Source organism: Poecilia formosa, unplaced genomic scaffold (genome assembly GCF_000485575.1).
Source record: "Poecilia formosa unplaced genomic scaffold, Poecilia_formosa-5.1.2 Scaffold26, whole genome shotgun sequence".
Taxonomy (NCBI): Eukaryota; Metazoa; Chordata; class Actinopteri; order Cyprinodontiformes; family Poeciliidae; genus Poecilia; species Poecilia formosa.
Window position 1 is genome coordinate 402904 of NW_006799965.1, and position 15456 is coordinate 418359.

The window sequence follows — 15456 nt, forward strand, 5'->3', positions numbered from 1 at the left end:
TACACAATGTTTGAGGTTTAAATATTTTTGCACAAAGAGCATTTTCAACAGAAAAAAAAAAGCAGAGCACAGATTAATTTACACAGACTTTAATCTTTTTATTTACAGATGAGTCATTGACATTTATTTGTTGATGCAATTAAGATGTCATATTCTAGACTTGTCACAGGTTGTGTTGAACATCAATTTTGTTTCTCTCAGATTAAAAACAAGAAATCAAATGCACCCATGTTCCTAAATAAAAGTGTTTTAAAAAGAAAAGGAGAAGGCCAGATGAAGAAAAGTTATTTCAAGCTATGTGGCAAAAGTGGAGGAGAGGAATCTCCAACAGGAGCTGCCAGATGTTGACTGATGAGGAGTGGGGGAGAAACTTGGCATGAGGATGGCTACTGTGAGAACACCTGCAAGACGCTTAATGAGTTGTTTTCAAGAACGCAGAATAAGCCCACCTACACGGTGTACTACAGTCGGCGCTGACCTCCTCTGTGACAGAACAAAAAATGTGATTGGGGTTTACTCCGATGCTCATCTTTTCTTCAGATTAAATATACCGACACTGCAATATATCGTTAGCCAGATGTTCTCAGTTTTCACCACACTGTTGATGTCAAAAAACTGATTTCGTTTCAACTGTCCAAAGACACTGAACCCCATGAGTTGGGAGCAATAATTTTTAGAACGGATTTCTTTCTTTTTTTTTTTTTTTTTTTTTGGAAAACAAGCCAAAAGTTTATTGAATAAGAATCAGGAGCAAAACCTAAAACAAAGCTGCTTTAAATGGCTTGACCCTCTACAAAGAAAAGGTTAGCATGAATGAAAATAAATGCACTGCATAGGCAAGGATAAGCCGCTAACAGCCGCTTTTTGGACAGAGCCAGAAAACTGGGACAGAGTGACAGATGTGGGTGGGGTTTGGTTTCTATTTTGTTTCCAAGTGGGAGTTAGATGTGGATTTCTGATTGTATCACTAAGTGGAATGTTGGGTGGCCTTAAAGAAACCAGAGGTAAGAGCTGACAGAGCAGATGATTGGAGTGTGATACAGCAGACGTGACAGAGGAGATGTCACACGGTGAGGATAGAGAGGAGAAGGGGAACGTGTCCGATGTAAAACAGAGGGTAGGATCGAGCAGGATTCGCCTTCAGACAGCGGGAGTTTGGAGGAAAGACGGCGTGTATAGTTGAAGACAGACGTGTGGATCAAGAGGAACACGACGGGTGTCAAAATTCAGTTACTGAGGAGGAGCTCTGTTGCAGTCTCCACATCCCAGGATTTTGACGACAACGCCACTATTACTGCATTCTGGAGACAAAAACAAAGGTTTGGTTTTAATCTGCAGTGTCACGCAGCGCCGTGACACACACTGGTGAAGAGAGAAACGTAAAAGTTTACTGAGGCATGCTCACTTTTTCAAAGCCCATGGCACAGAGTTTGTCTATTTTGCGTGTGTACTCCGGACTGGAGACGGGAGCTCCTGCGTAGATGTGAGACCAGAGTTTTGCCGTCTGTTTAAACATCTCTGGATTCTGCTTGTACTGAGGGGTGAACAAACAAACAAAAAAATGAGTTTATGGAAGGGGGATCAACAGACGGCTTGTTTTCAACTAAAAGGCATCTTGTTTTCTCTGTTTGGATCATATCAGGTTGGGAAAAAATTGCCAGCTTTGCCACTTTATGCCGACAAATTCATGAAGTTTACAAACATATCATTTTATTAGGTCGTACAAAAAAAAATTAAAGCAAATACAATTGCAATGTCCTTTTTAGTAAAGATTTTATAAACACTTGAGTACTTCTATATTATTGACACATTATTACAGTAAATGCATCTTGCTCAAGTTCCAAAGTGTAGTAGTTCTTTACATAAATGATCCAGTTCATCAGTCAAAAAGCATTTATAGCAGCTAATAGTTTTCAAATGGACAAAGAACAAAGTCTTCAGTTCAAAATAATGCAGGCACGAAGCCAGATCTGCTCTTTTAAAGTTTAAACTGCTCTACTGCTGAATCACGGATTAATTTATGTCCTTGACAAAAACAACTACATCCCAAAAGTGCATCAAAGAATTATTTTTTATAAACTTAGAATCATTACTGGTGCTGTGAGCCCTCAACATTTATTTGCACGGTAATTAATACAGTCTCATGTTGTAAAAGAAAGCACATTAAATATGAAATAAAAAAATTGTTTGTGTTGCTCAAAAAGCCAAAAATACCCGAAAGATGCATTTACACTCTGTTGTTTACTCGTAATAAATTTTTAAATCAAGTTTTAGTCGATCTTTTTGTACCCAATGGCGTGCCAGACATATTTAGCCAGAAACCTGTTAAAAGGCAATAAGAGTATCATTAAAGTTGACGGTCTTGAACGCCTACGCATCCAAAGAATCCGGAGAAAAGTTCATATCTTTACCTTTGTCAGAAAGAATTCAACTAAACCTTTAAACAAATTAAAGTTCAGCTAATGCATTTAAAGCCCAGACTATAGTAAGGGAATCCTCAGACCATAGTTTTGTACACCTTACTTGAATAATGCGCTGCATACATGAACTGATAAACGGGATGTAGCAGCTCAAACTTTTTTTTTTTTACATAAAAAAAAAGTATAAAAATTTCCAAGTCATTCTGTAAGAAATGAAGTAAAACAAAAAGTTGTAGGTCGAATTGTAAGTTTTAATAGTTTATGCTGAAAGAAGTCAGAAATAATAAATGAAAAAACTTTGACCTGAAAAAGTTTTCAGTACAAATACAAACAAGGGGGTAGTTCATGTTTTAATATGATCAAACAGTGAATTTTAGGAAACTACAGATTCATACATAAAACTGAAAAACAAACACGCACACACCTGATTGGCTACCACAGCATCCTGTGGATCATCTGGTTCTGCTGCTGCCAGTAAGGCTTGTAATGACAAGAGGACCGTCCTCAGTGTCATGGCTGCTGCCCTGAAACATCATCACAATGAGCAACGAACTAAAAGAGCTCAGAAACGACAAACAAAACATGTGCTTACACACGAGTGCACTCAACAGTATGATTAACCATCCATCCAAGCTTCAGTGGCGCATTCAAATCTATACAAGATGAAGCAGAAACTGATACATTTGAATCAGCTCCATTATTATAGGTAGGGTAACAAAATACTCAACTGAAAACTGCCAATAATCGAGGTATTACCAACAGCAACACTTAATTATATAGACCATCTGAGGAGCATAAGCAAATCAGCAGTGCAAATGCAATGATACACAGAGGAAATAAACAAGTCAGGCCCCCGTCGTGTTATTCTGCATGGTGGGGATCGGTTCGCTCTGTTCACTATAGGAAGCATTTTGTTGGCATGGCTGTAGTCCATCTGTTCCCTTAAGGTTTTGATTTACTCCACCAGTGTTAGAAACCGAGCAGCAATGTATGATGGGAACCTCGGCAAGAACACATAATTCTCCACAGGATATGTTTACTTAAAAGGCGAGCCACAAGTATTGATTATATTGCTGTTAAGTTACATGGCACATCCGATCATGTTCTCTTTCAATAATTATGAACAGCTGCTGATTGTTTAAATGAAAAATGAGTCAAAGTGTTTCGTTCCCTCATATTTTTACATTTACGATGCATCTTAGAAATGATGGGTTGAAGATGTGAAAGAGCCACAATTATCTTATTTAGCCTTAATTCTTTACTCTATCTTACATAGTTGGAAAAAAATATTTAAAAAAAAAAAACTTAAAATCTTGGCAATGATTTACTCACCACTGATCTTTAAGGATGTCCAGACATATTGCACCTGTGACTGAGCTGATATTGGGATGCCAGATCTTTGTGATAAACCGCACCTGAGGTATTGAAAGAAGCAAGGAGACGCGCACAGATGAGCAGAGTGACGGGAATTTCTTTACGCAGCAGGAAGATCGTTAGTCGCAACAAAACAAATGAAACCTTACCTTGGGTGGATTGAATGGATACGTCTCTGGAATTTTAATTTCTAGTTGATATCTACCTCCTGTCAAAAACACAACCGGTAACACAATAAACGAAAGAGGTTGGAATATCTAGGAAATTTAAAACACAGATGAAAGATGCTAAACTTGATTTAGTAAAGAGTAGTGCTGCAAAACTATACAAAAGGTCAGGAATGTTGCAGAAGCGGTACTGGTTCCAGTAAATCCACATTTTATTCACCAGTCTTTTCTTTTACATCATCAAAGAATAGTCATCATTTATTGTTCCACAGTGGGAAATTCAGGTGTCACAGCAGCAAATTATGTGTGGAGACATGTTTAGTCACCCAAAGGTAAAAAGTATAAAAACTCTAAAATACTCTACAGCAAGGATGTGTTCTCAAAACAGGAAAACAATACTGTGTTATTAAAATAATAATAATAATATACTATATATAAAAACAATGTGTAGCTATGCAGGTTAATTCCAAGATAAATGTACAACATATCCATGGGTGTATATGAACATAAAAAACAGCAACAAGCAGCATGTCTCCATAACTCTGACCTCGTCAGTCAGAAAAAAAAAAACATTGTTTTTTGTCGTTGAGGGCCATTAAAGTCTTGTCAACTGCTCTAAATCATAATCGACATGTACAGCAATAATGCAATTACTTTTTGCAATTCAATTTTACACGCAGATCTTGCAAAGATGCTTGCTATTCAATCAATTCTGCCATTTTAGTTTATAGTAGAGCTACACATGCACATTTTCTTAACGCACACATTAACACGAGACTGCGACATATTCCAAAATGGATTCTGATTGCAATTAAAGGAAATGTTGCACAGCAACAATTAAAGTCCATTTCACTGGCCTAATATATTTTTTTGGCAAGCAGTTTTAATGTGTGGCCCTTGAAATGCTGTGGTCTTTCAAAAAATGTTATCCAAGCAGTTGCTTGACATTATGATGATGATGACCATGATAGGGATTAAATATAGCTCTCTGCACTTAATAAATTGTCCAACAATAACAAATCATTTGCTGCACAACTTATTTTTGGCATGCCTTCAAGCGTGTCAAATTAGAATGTAAAAAAGATGAACGGTGATTGACAGATGCATCACTCTGGCAGATATGAATTCACACAAAGCCTACGCCAACTGAACCCTTCCACCCTTAACACCGACCATCATTCCAACCGTCCTTCCAACTTTTCTTCCAGCCCTCATTTGAAACCCTAATTCCAACCCTAATACCTACCAACCCACCCGCCAAAGCTAATTCCAACCCTAATTCCAGCCACCCTTTCAACCGTAGTTAAAACTCTCCATCCAACCCTCCTAACGACCCTCTTTGCAACCCTAATCCCAATGCTCCTTAAAGCCCTACTTCCAACCCTAATTACAACTCTCACACCATCCCTTCTCCAAACCCTCCTTCAAATCTGGGTACTTTTAGAACTTTTCTCTCATTAGTTTTTAAGGTATCTGTGGCCCTAAAGGCAAATGTTTCTAAACAGAATAGAGTGAATCAATGTCGATCAATTATCTGTTGAGGTAACAATAGCATTCAAGTTTACAATCTATAGCTTCCATGCTAGATGGAGCACATTGTCAATATACCAGTGGTAGCCCTCTTGCTAATGTTAGCATTTTAGAAAAATAAAGATTTGCTTTTCATATATTTTAAGCCGATATATTTCCATTTCCATTAATTAATTTACTTAGTCAACATGCTAAAAGAGCGATAGTATGAGGGATGAAATTTTAGCTAAAACTGTTTTGAATACATTTTATGAAAACCCAATAAATTTAATCAATGTTAGATAGCATGCTATTGACAGCAATTCATCTAAAAGTAGCTTTTTAGCTTAGCGTCTTTTACATTGCTGCTACCACACTAGTTTGAACAGTTTAATGCTATCAAACATGGTAGTGACTCACAAACATTAGCATAATAAGCTTCAGCTTCTAGTTGTCCTTTATTGTAGCCATTAAAAAAACCTTGAAAAATTATTCATGGCAACACCTAAAAACAATCCATAGATTTCAGCTTTTGAAAATATATATATATAGTTTTTCGAAATATCAATTCGATGGCACCTTAATGTCAAGAAAGTTGTGCAATGTGATTTTTTTATTATTATTTATTATCACCAAAAGTTGGCAGCATCTCTTAAAAATTACCTCACCTTCATATGGCGTGTCAGGAGGCCCTGCTATTTCTCCTTTGAGTTCTGTGAAGTTCTCATCAACCAGGTCTACCTTTATTTGGTTTTTGCTTGTCTGGAAGAGCAAAAAGAGCAAACACTGGCAGTTAACCATCCATGCTGTCATAAACAAGCCCTCGTTAATTGCCAACTCATGCATCAGGATTATGAAAGGTTGCCCACAACTTGTTGCATACTCACAGCTCTATGTGTAAGAGTGATTTCAAATTTATTTCAAATGTTATATATTGGGGTAACGATAATACGTGGGTGATGTGTGCTTTAATTAATACAACTCTCAACATTTGCTTGGATTTCCCCGGCTAGCTTAGCAACCACAGAAGGTACCCTACTTAGCAATATCCTCAAGAAACTTTGCAAGCTAAAATATGTTGGGCCATTTTAAAGCAACTGTTACTCTCTACACTTACGACCACAGTGGCACATTATGGTGAGCTGACGTTTGTCGCCACTTATTATCACAGCCGATACAGTTAGCTTACAGCTAGCCACTTTAGTGAGCAAGCGTCTGTGACTCATTCAGCCACAGAAAGTGAAATAAATTCAGGTACGACTCAGAGTGGCAAACACGACAACCAACCTCTTCGCTCTTCAGAACCTCCTTGAACTCCCGTTTTATCCTCTGAACAGCAATATTGGCCATGGTTCCCCCAGTGTTCCCGTCCGGTTGGTTGGTTGGGGCCTCGTCGCCAGTCCGACCAGTCAGCTAGCGTTAGCTGCTTTTACCGACAACAGCTCCTGACTTTTTTAAAATACACGATCTCAAAAATAACAGCTGGAACGTTGTTCGCCTCCTGTCTCGTCGGTCCCCGAAGTTGGTGGGAAGCTTAATCTGGGGGGAGTAGTTTAATGTGAGTCTGTCATCTCAAATATGCAGCAACAACACAATGGTTGGTAGAACAGAAAACATTTTAATACCAAAACCTGCATGCAGTCTAGAGGAGACAGGGTCATGTGATCAACACCGTCAACGCTCCCTCCCATTGGTAGATCAATTTACAATTAAAACCCATTATTATTTATTTATTTATTTATTTATTTATTTATTTATTTATTTATTTATTTATTTACCTAAACCTAAAAAAGACTAAATTAAAAGTGCCGTTATATAACAAATAATAAAATGAGATAAAAATAAGAAATAACGTGTTTAACAGTTTGCATGTGATTTAAAAAAGCCAAACTCTGATTTTTTTTAAAAAATATTTATTAATAATTAAAATAAATTAGGTAAAATAAAAGGTAGTTAAAATAACAATATAGATTACAATTATCTATATGAAAGCCTAAATGTTTTTTCTACTTTTAATCCCACAGACTTTAAAAGAATGTACACCATCTTGTTGGGAAACGTAAGCTATTTTATGTAAATCAAATTTTCTTTCATCACATATTTTCCCACTGTACAGTTTAGCAGCACTTCATATCCGAAGTTTAAAAGTGACAAAAACTAACAAAAACTCAACAAACACAACAGGGTCATGTCTTTCATGCATAGTTTCCTTCTGGCAACTTCTTTGTCTATAAAAAGCCTGAACTCTTCATTGGCTCCGGTGCAGTTGCATTAAATCCTTCAAAGATCTGCTGTGGCCTTGCATTTCATGTTTCTTGTTTTTTTCTCACAGCAGACTTCCAGACTGATTGTTTCATCTCAGAATCACGTAATAACACCAGATGGCACTGTTGTTCCATCCCAGGAGAATTACACAGCGTGACGAACGCTTGACTAAGGACGACCAGACTTCTTCGTATAAAAACTAGAACTACACACAATTAAATAAAAAATTACATCAGAGTATCACACACACACACACACACACACACACACACACACAGAACAAAAACATTATAATAAATGTACAATTTCCATGAAGTTACTTCATGTTGTTTTCAGTACTAAATGCCTTAGGCAGGTTTAGAAATTGTCAGTATAGTAATCTGTAAAGGTGTAATTTTTTTTAGAACCTGGTTAAAAGACAGCCTTTTTCAGTGATTTCATGTTTGGTCATTTCACAAGCACAAACTTGAATGTACTCTTTGGACTTGAAGCAACATGCCAATAAAAAACTGACAACACGTTGATATGTTGTGAGGATACTTCTCCTCACTAGTGACAGGGAAGCTGGCTAGACTTAATGGGAAGATGAATTAAGCTAAATTTGGGGTGATTCTGTAAAACATCTTGGCATAGAGTAGGGGTTCTAGTTGCAGAAAGATCACTCAAAGTTACAATGAGATGGTCTGGATAAAAACATATTCATGTGCTAACACTGACCCTCCCTGACAAAAAATCCAATTTAGAATCTGTGGCAGAATTTAGAACTGGATAATCACAGGCTCTCTTCATCCAGTTTCCAGACATGCAAAGATACCCTGGATGATACAAACCATTGCTTTGATTGGTTGACTACAAATGTAGGCCACACCTTTTAGGTTTTTGCTTTTAGAAAAAAAAAAAAAAAGAAAAAAAGAAACATTGTGCTCCTTCTATTTCACCATTATCTGCTAGTCTATCAAGTAGAGCAAAAAAAAACACAGTACATTGAAGTCTATGTCTGCAAAGTGACAAAATATGAAAAAGTTAAAACACAGTGTATACTTTCTTTTTGTCGTGACTATCTAAGAGCAATTGTTTTGACATGTTTCGTGACATACATTACAAGTGAACTCATTTGTCACTGCAAGAAAAGTAGACGCTAATGATGGAAAGGTGGATTTTGTGGTTCTTCTCTACATTTTTTCTGGTACAAGTTCAGGTCCTTGCTACAGTTAGTATATAACATCAGGACATATACAATATGCTGATGCTTTATTTCTTCTCCTTCGGTTCTCTCTCCTCTTCTTCCTCCGTCTGTCGTGTTTTTTATTCCTCTTGCTGATAACAATGAAGATGATGAGTGCAGCTAGCATGCCAGACGTTATTAGAAGGCAGCCCCCAAAGACCAGCATTGGTTTGTTCTTCAACATCCACTCACACGTCAAACATTTTTCCTGCTGCTCAGTGAATCTACACGGCTGCGTTGTGCTATTGTTAGAAGAACCACTGTTAGAGATGATTTCTCTGTATAATGCGACAGAGGCCTTGGCTTTGGATTGGTGCTGGGTTGAGGTGAAAAGACCAAACAGAGGGGCATGTCGATCTTGGAGCTTCCACACATAGAAACCTTGCAAGTTGACTCCATCAAGATGGTAAGCTGAGAGTAAAGGAAAGAGAAAGTAAAAATTAGAGTTTTATTTATTTATTTTTTTAACTCTGAGGGGTTTCTTCATTATCCAACATGGGAACAAATTGGTTCACTGTATGGTTCACTATCAGCAAAATATGGAACAATAATCAGAGCTGTAGCCTCAGCAATTGCCTCTCCCTTCCTTTATGGTTTGATTACGTTCATGCCATCTCATTAAGTCTGACTTTTATGGCAGGAACCAATACAGTCATTAAAGCTGTACTACCTAGGGGGACAGATCTCTGTTTCGACATCCGTAACAAAAGTCTGTTCATGTGTTTCTTACACCCAATAATTCCACAAGACATTCAAGGTAGCTTACCTTTGAGAGCTTCCTGTAGATAACTCCTGAGGTAATACTGCCTGAGATTATCCTCAAATGAAGCTTGGTCATCAATCCCACTGGCTGTGACAATGATAGGCAGAGTTCTGCCATACCTCTGATTCACCCATTTCAGCATCTTCCGTAGGCCCCAGGGTACCAGAGCCTGCCCCAAGCTGGAGGACGGCCAGGTGGGGTCTGAGAAAGTTACACAGTCATGCTCGGGTGCTGGTTTCTTTTGGAGGGTGTCCTGTGTGTGAGGATTTGGAGAAACTAAACGTGTTGTAAAATGATTCAAGGCAATAAAACTCAATGCCCCATTGAGCTCCTGTCTCTCAGTTGTGGTAAAATGAGGAAGAGGTGATTTGGGAAGTCCAAATACTCTTGCTCTTTCATCCAGGTATTCCCTCATTTCAGAGGGGTATTTCCCCTTTTTCTTCTCATCTCTTGTCCCAAGCAATGGATCCAAGAAGAATCCAAGTTCAAACAGCAGAAATCTTTCTGTTGCCACTCTATGTGACTCTACAAAAGGGTTACCTGGGATGGCCCAATCAGCATGTAGAGCGAGAGACACCAGTGATCTCTGTTCACCGAAATACTCCCTCTCATGTAACCTCCAGGCTTTGGCATGGGCTATTAGCAGATTATGAGCGGCTTGATGCCTCTCTGTGACATTGGAATATATATCTATGAGTCTGTTTGGCTCATTGATGGTGATCCAGTAGTGAACCCAGGTACCCAGCTCCTGGTAACAAAGTGCTACATATTCTTGAAAAGCTCCCACTGTCGTGTAATTCAGCCAACCGCCAGACCCATGCAGTGGCCCTGGCAAACCCAAGTTCGGAGCTCTGTGTGTTGGGTGGTACAGGATGACCATAGCTTCCAGGTTTAGCTTCTTGATCTCTGTCAGCACACAGCGGTAGTACCTTTTGGAAGTATAGAGGAATATGTTATTTTTTTGCACTCTGGATGACAAATTGAGAAAAAGGAAGGTCAATTAATTGTTGGGAAACGCAGTTCCTTACAAAGACTCTCATATCCCTTAAAGTGGTTCTCATTTAGACATATTGCAACACATTTCAATGTATTTCTTGCAAGTTTATGCACTAGACTAATAAAAATGTAAATAACATGAGGCAAAACAAACCATTTCCATATTAATACGTAGCTGTGGCAACAATATGTTGTCAGCATGCTCTGCTACAGTGGAGACTGGGAAGTTGTTCAGAATTAATGTGAAGGGACAGGAAAATATTTTTATCAAATATCCTTTACAAAAATAAAACTAAAAACTGTGCTGCTCATTTGTATCCTTGACACCTGAGAAAATACTTTGATGAACCACCTGTTGATGCAAGTATGATGCAAGGATAGCTGCAAGTTTTTTAAGGTATATCTCTACCTGCTGTGGACCTCCAGAGACTGGAATATTTGCCCATTCTTCTAAAAAAATAACTCAACCTAAGTCAAGTCAGATCTAAAGTATCTGTGAAAATCAGTTTTCAAGCATCACCAAACATTACCAAATAAACTTAGGTTTGGACTTTGGGATGATCCAGCTCATGAATATGCTTTCATCTAAACTGTCCTATAGCAGCTCTTTAGGGCTGTTGTCCTACTAGGGGCTGAACCAATTTAAGATTGAGATTTAAAAACCTAAGGGAAATTCTCATGGCATCTATTTCACAAGTACTTTCTTACTATAACTCTTCTATAAAGGCCATTTCTATGTAACAAACAATTTGGGGTTGTTCATTTCTACCTGAGCTGTGGATCTCTGCAGCTTCTCCAGAGTAATAGTTTTCCTTTTGACTGGTTATTTGATCAATACCTAGCCTTTATGAGGCCTTACTCTTTCCATTCTTGTTTGATGGATAGAACAGTGCAACTGGTAACACTGAATTATTTTTTAGGGTATCATAGTAAACATGATTGAATACAAATGCAAGCCACGCAAGACAATTTCTAGTTTTACTTGTTGGAAAAAATATGCTGAAAACCATTTATCAGAAGAAAAAAAATAATAATAATAAATACTCAGGCGCTTCAAGTTGTACTGTGACAAAATGTCAAAACTTAATGTAATATTAATATTCTGTAAGACACTTAAAATTTTCGCTGTAAAAGTGTTTCCATTAAAATCTATTAAATTAAAGTAAGCAGACTCTTTCCATCCACACTCAGAGGTTTGTGTGTTTGTTGAGCTCTACCTCAGGGCTTCGGTGTTTACATTTGAGCGGCTTCCCTCGGGTAAAATGAGAGACCAGTTAAGAGCGAAGCGGTAATGAGATGCCCCAGTGGATGCAAACAAGCGGAGATGGTTGCGAATAGCCAGATAATCTGTGCACTGGGCAGTTCTGGTGTTAAGCTTCACCCCTGGGAGTGGTTGCAGCGATCCGTCCCCTGTGAGGTTCCAGCTGTATACGTGAGGGTCAGAAAACTGTGGGGAGAAAGGGTGGAACCGGACCTGCAAAGCAGCAAATAATTAAGAAAAAAATTAATGAATGATCTACCAGAATTTGTTTTGCTTTCTTTAATTGTAACTCGTAAAACGATGCGTTTTACCTGCAGTGTAGAGTCTGCTATCCCCCAGTGAAATTTACAAGGAAAATGGCCTTTAAGATCTGTTGATGAGTTTTCATCAGCTGGAAAACCATTGTCAGTGACAATTTGCTTGAAGTATTGAGCCGTGGTCTTGGGAACCCTGGTTCTGTTTGGTTGATTGAAGTCAACGTAGAAAAGACCTCTTCTTACACTGTAGCCATAATTCCACTCAAATCCATCCAACAATGACCAGGCTGAGTAGCCAAACACCTGCACACCATCAAACTTGATGGCTAAAATAAAAATGAAAAGACTTCAGTATTTACTTTCTAAGAACTAGATGTGCTATTTAAGAGTTTAGATCCAAGAGATTTCATATTTACCCTGTAGGACTTGGTTGATAAAACTTTTCATCAGGTAGATGGCAACTGTGTCTTCTCTTCCAACACTGGCGTCAGAGAACCACCCCCCTTCTGCCACCAGTACGCTCGGGTTCCCATACTCTAGTTTTATCCAGCCCAGGAGGCGTCGCAGGTCCGGGGTGATGCTCTGCCCATTGTGTAACAGGTTCTGGCCAAGACGGAAATTGTTTGGCCCAAACGACAGAGCAAAAAAGTCAGCTGTTTTCTGCACCCAGAGCTTCTCTTCAGGGGTGAACATGGGCATGAGACCGGCATATTTTATTTTGAGAGAGACTGGATAGTCCCCAGCACCAAAGATGGGATCAGCAAACCATCCAAGAATGGCCTCCATGGACTGCTGACAGAGAGCCACGTTGGCAGCTGTAGGCTGGCCTCTGTGGGGTTCAACCCAGTGGGAACCTAAAACAATGGATACTTTACCCCTCTGAGTTGGACGGAAGTGATTGTTGTATGTCTGCCATGCTTTGGCGTGTGCCTAAAAACAACAATACAGACTCTGTAAGGATGTTGTTAATTTGTTGGCAAAATACTAAAACAGTACAAAAGCAGTTCAACTAATAAAATTCATCTTACCTGGATACCTGTTACATGTGACAGCCTGAATAGATTTTATGGTATTTTGTAAAAATCTCGCAATATTAAAACGTTACAAACTTTATTCTCTGTTCTCTACTTCTCTATTTAAAATAGAAAAATATTAAATAGAGATAAAACAAAACAAATGTTAAATACCTTTTTAAATATTAATACACAGTGGCCTGCAAGAGTATGATTACACTTTGAACATACTTTGTCTAATTACAACCACAGACTTCAGTGTATTTTATTAGGATTTTTTGAGATAGACTAATACAAATTATTACATAATTGTAAAGTGGAAAAAATATATTTCATTCATCTTAAAAATATTGCATGCGTTTGTATTTAGCCTCCTTTGCTCTGACCAAATAACATTCAAGGGGAATACTTTTGCAGGGCTTTCTACACAAGACTACATCAAATCCTTTATTTAAAGAAAATAAGTGATTTGATATTCATACATATTTCGCTTGATATGTATGATATATTAGCATGACATATCAAGCTGATATGTCATGCTTGATAGATTTTTTTTGAATAGGGCAGAAAAAGAAGTACATTTGTAACAGCATTTTAATCAGTATGAGGAAGCGGAAAATCACTATTTACTTATTCTATCTGCTTGGTGTTAGCTGGGAGCGGACCAGCTGTGCTTGACTGCATAAACGTAAGTGAGTATTAATGAGGCGTATCTCCGTGACTTCCTGACACTCACACACACGCAGATTCCCTCCACCACAAAAGTGCTGATGTGGTGGACTTTGACCCCAGTATCTCTTTAAGTGTCTTGTTTACTTATCACAAAACCTGTCAATATGAATATAGCCAACCAATCGTCAGGAAGATAAAACCACCAGTGAGTGGGGATGTTTTGTGGATTATTGCCTTAATTGTATGCAGTAGTTATGTTGGATTAAGAGACTTGTAAAAGTCAGTAACAGACCACCGATCCGGTCTGTGTTTGCTACTCTGTCCTGTGACCTAACAGCCTTTCTGGAGATATAAACATTCATTGACTATCATAAAATGATAAAGCTGTAGGAGTTCAAAGTTTGCTCACAGACTGTGTGTGTGATCTTATAAACTGTACAAAGAAAGTTGTTGAGTAACCCTGCACGACTCACCCTGATCAGGTTATGGGCTACAGTGAGAGAGCCGGAGACCCCCCCTTTTTCTCCAGGAGCGTGCACGCCTGTCCCGTACCCTTGCACGGCCACCAGGTACGGGTTGTGCATTGTGAGCCAGTATTTTACACGACTCCCAAACGTTTTGAAACAAAACGTCGCGTACTGCTCAAAAAGCTCCACTAACGTGTTATTTTTCCAGCCTCCATATTGATCCTGGAACACCTGTGGTAGGTCCCAATGGTAGAGAGTCACAATAGGCTCAATTTTCTTTTCTAGCAGCCTCTCTATGAGGCGACTGTAGTGATCCACAGCAGCTGCATTGGGCTCGCCAGTGGCATTGCCTTCAGGGAAAAGTCTGGGCCAGGAAAGGGAGAAAGTGTATGATCTTACACCGAGATATCCCAGTGCCTCTACATCTTCTTCCCAGCAGTTGTAGCTGTCACTTGTCACGTCTGCAGTCTCTCTGGGAAAATAGTCACTGGTGGAGGAGTGGGTGAAATGGTCCCAAATGGAGATGCCTTTCCCATCCTGGTTCCAGGCGCCTTCATTTTGGAAGGCCGATGTACCTGAGCCCCAGATGAACCCCGGAGGGAAGGTGTCCTGAAGAAAAGACTGGTCTTTGCTAATGGGGCTCGGTTTAGGTCGCTGCCAGATACTCCTGCCTTCCCCAGGAGAACAGACCGCCCGGTCCCAAGCGAACGTCAACAACAGAAGGGAAACCAAAAGGTGTGTGTGACAGGAAGGATGGTTCAGCATACTGAAGGAGTCCACTTTGTCTTTAAAATCCACTTTGAAGACAGCAGGTGCCAGTCAGCTTCACCATGATAAGTCCTTTTCTAGCTGAACGTAGATCCATTGTAAGTGAAAGAAAAACAGAGAAACAAAGCGAGAGGGACATTGGAAGCCTCAAGGTGCTGCTGTGTCCATCTGACAACCTGGTCTGTCTCTCCCTATCTGTCTCTCCCTCTGTGTACTTCTGCTCCCACTCAGCCCCTCCCTGCAACATAGATTCACACATACAAAGGTTGACTCATACCCAAGCAAGCTGCTATTGTCTT

General features: G+C 39.0%; 2 protein-coding genes across 2 annotated transcripts; both read right to left on the reverse strand.

Moving 5' to 3' along the window:
* Positions 1–77: 77 nt before the first annotated feature.
* Positions 78–7128, reverse strand: ube2ka (ubiquitin-conjugating enzyme E2Ka (UBC1 homolog, yeast)). The gene is made up of 7 exons (XM_007548235.2): positions 6758–7128; positions 6139–6232; positions 3944–4002; positions 3753–3835; positions 2845–2944; positions 1406–1534; positions 78–1301 (listed from the first exon to the last, which is right to left on the reverse strand). The coding sequence occupies exons 1-7, from the start codon at positions 6818–6820 to the stop codon at positions 1227–1229; spliced, it is 603 nt and encodes a 200-aa protein (XP_007548297.1). The 5' UTR covers positions 6821–7128; the 3' UTR covers positions 78–1226.
* Positions 7129–7406: 278 nt separating this feature from the next.
* On the reverse strand, positions 7407–15331 carry klb (klotho beta). The gene is made up of 6 exons (XM_016669542.1): positions 14396–15331; positions 12654–13167; positions 12292–12563; positions 11937–12193; positions 9727–10652; positions 7407–9371 (listed from the first exon to the last, which is right to left on the reverse strand). Exons 1-6 carry the CDS (start codon positions 15152–15154, stop codon positions 8947–8949), a joined length of 3153 nt encoding a protein of 1050 aa, XP_016525028.1. The 5' UTR covers positions 15155–15331; the 3' UTR covers positions 7407–8946.
* Positions 15332–15456: the final 125 nt, after the last annotated feature.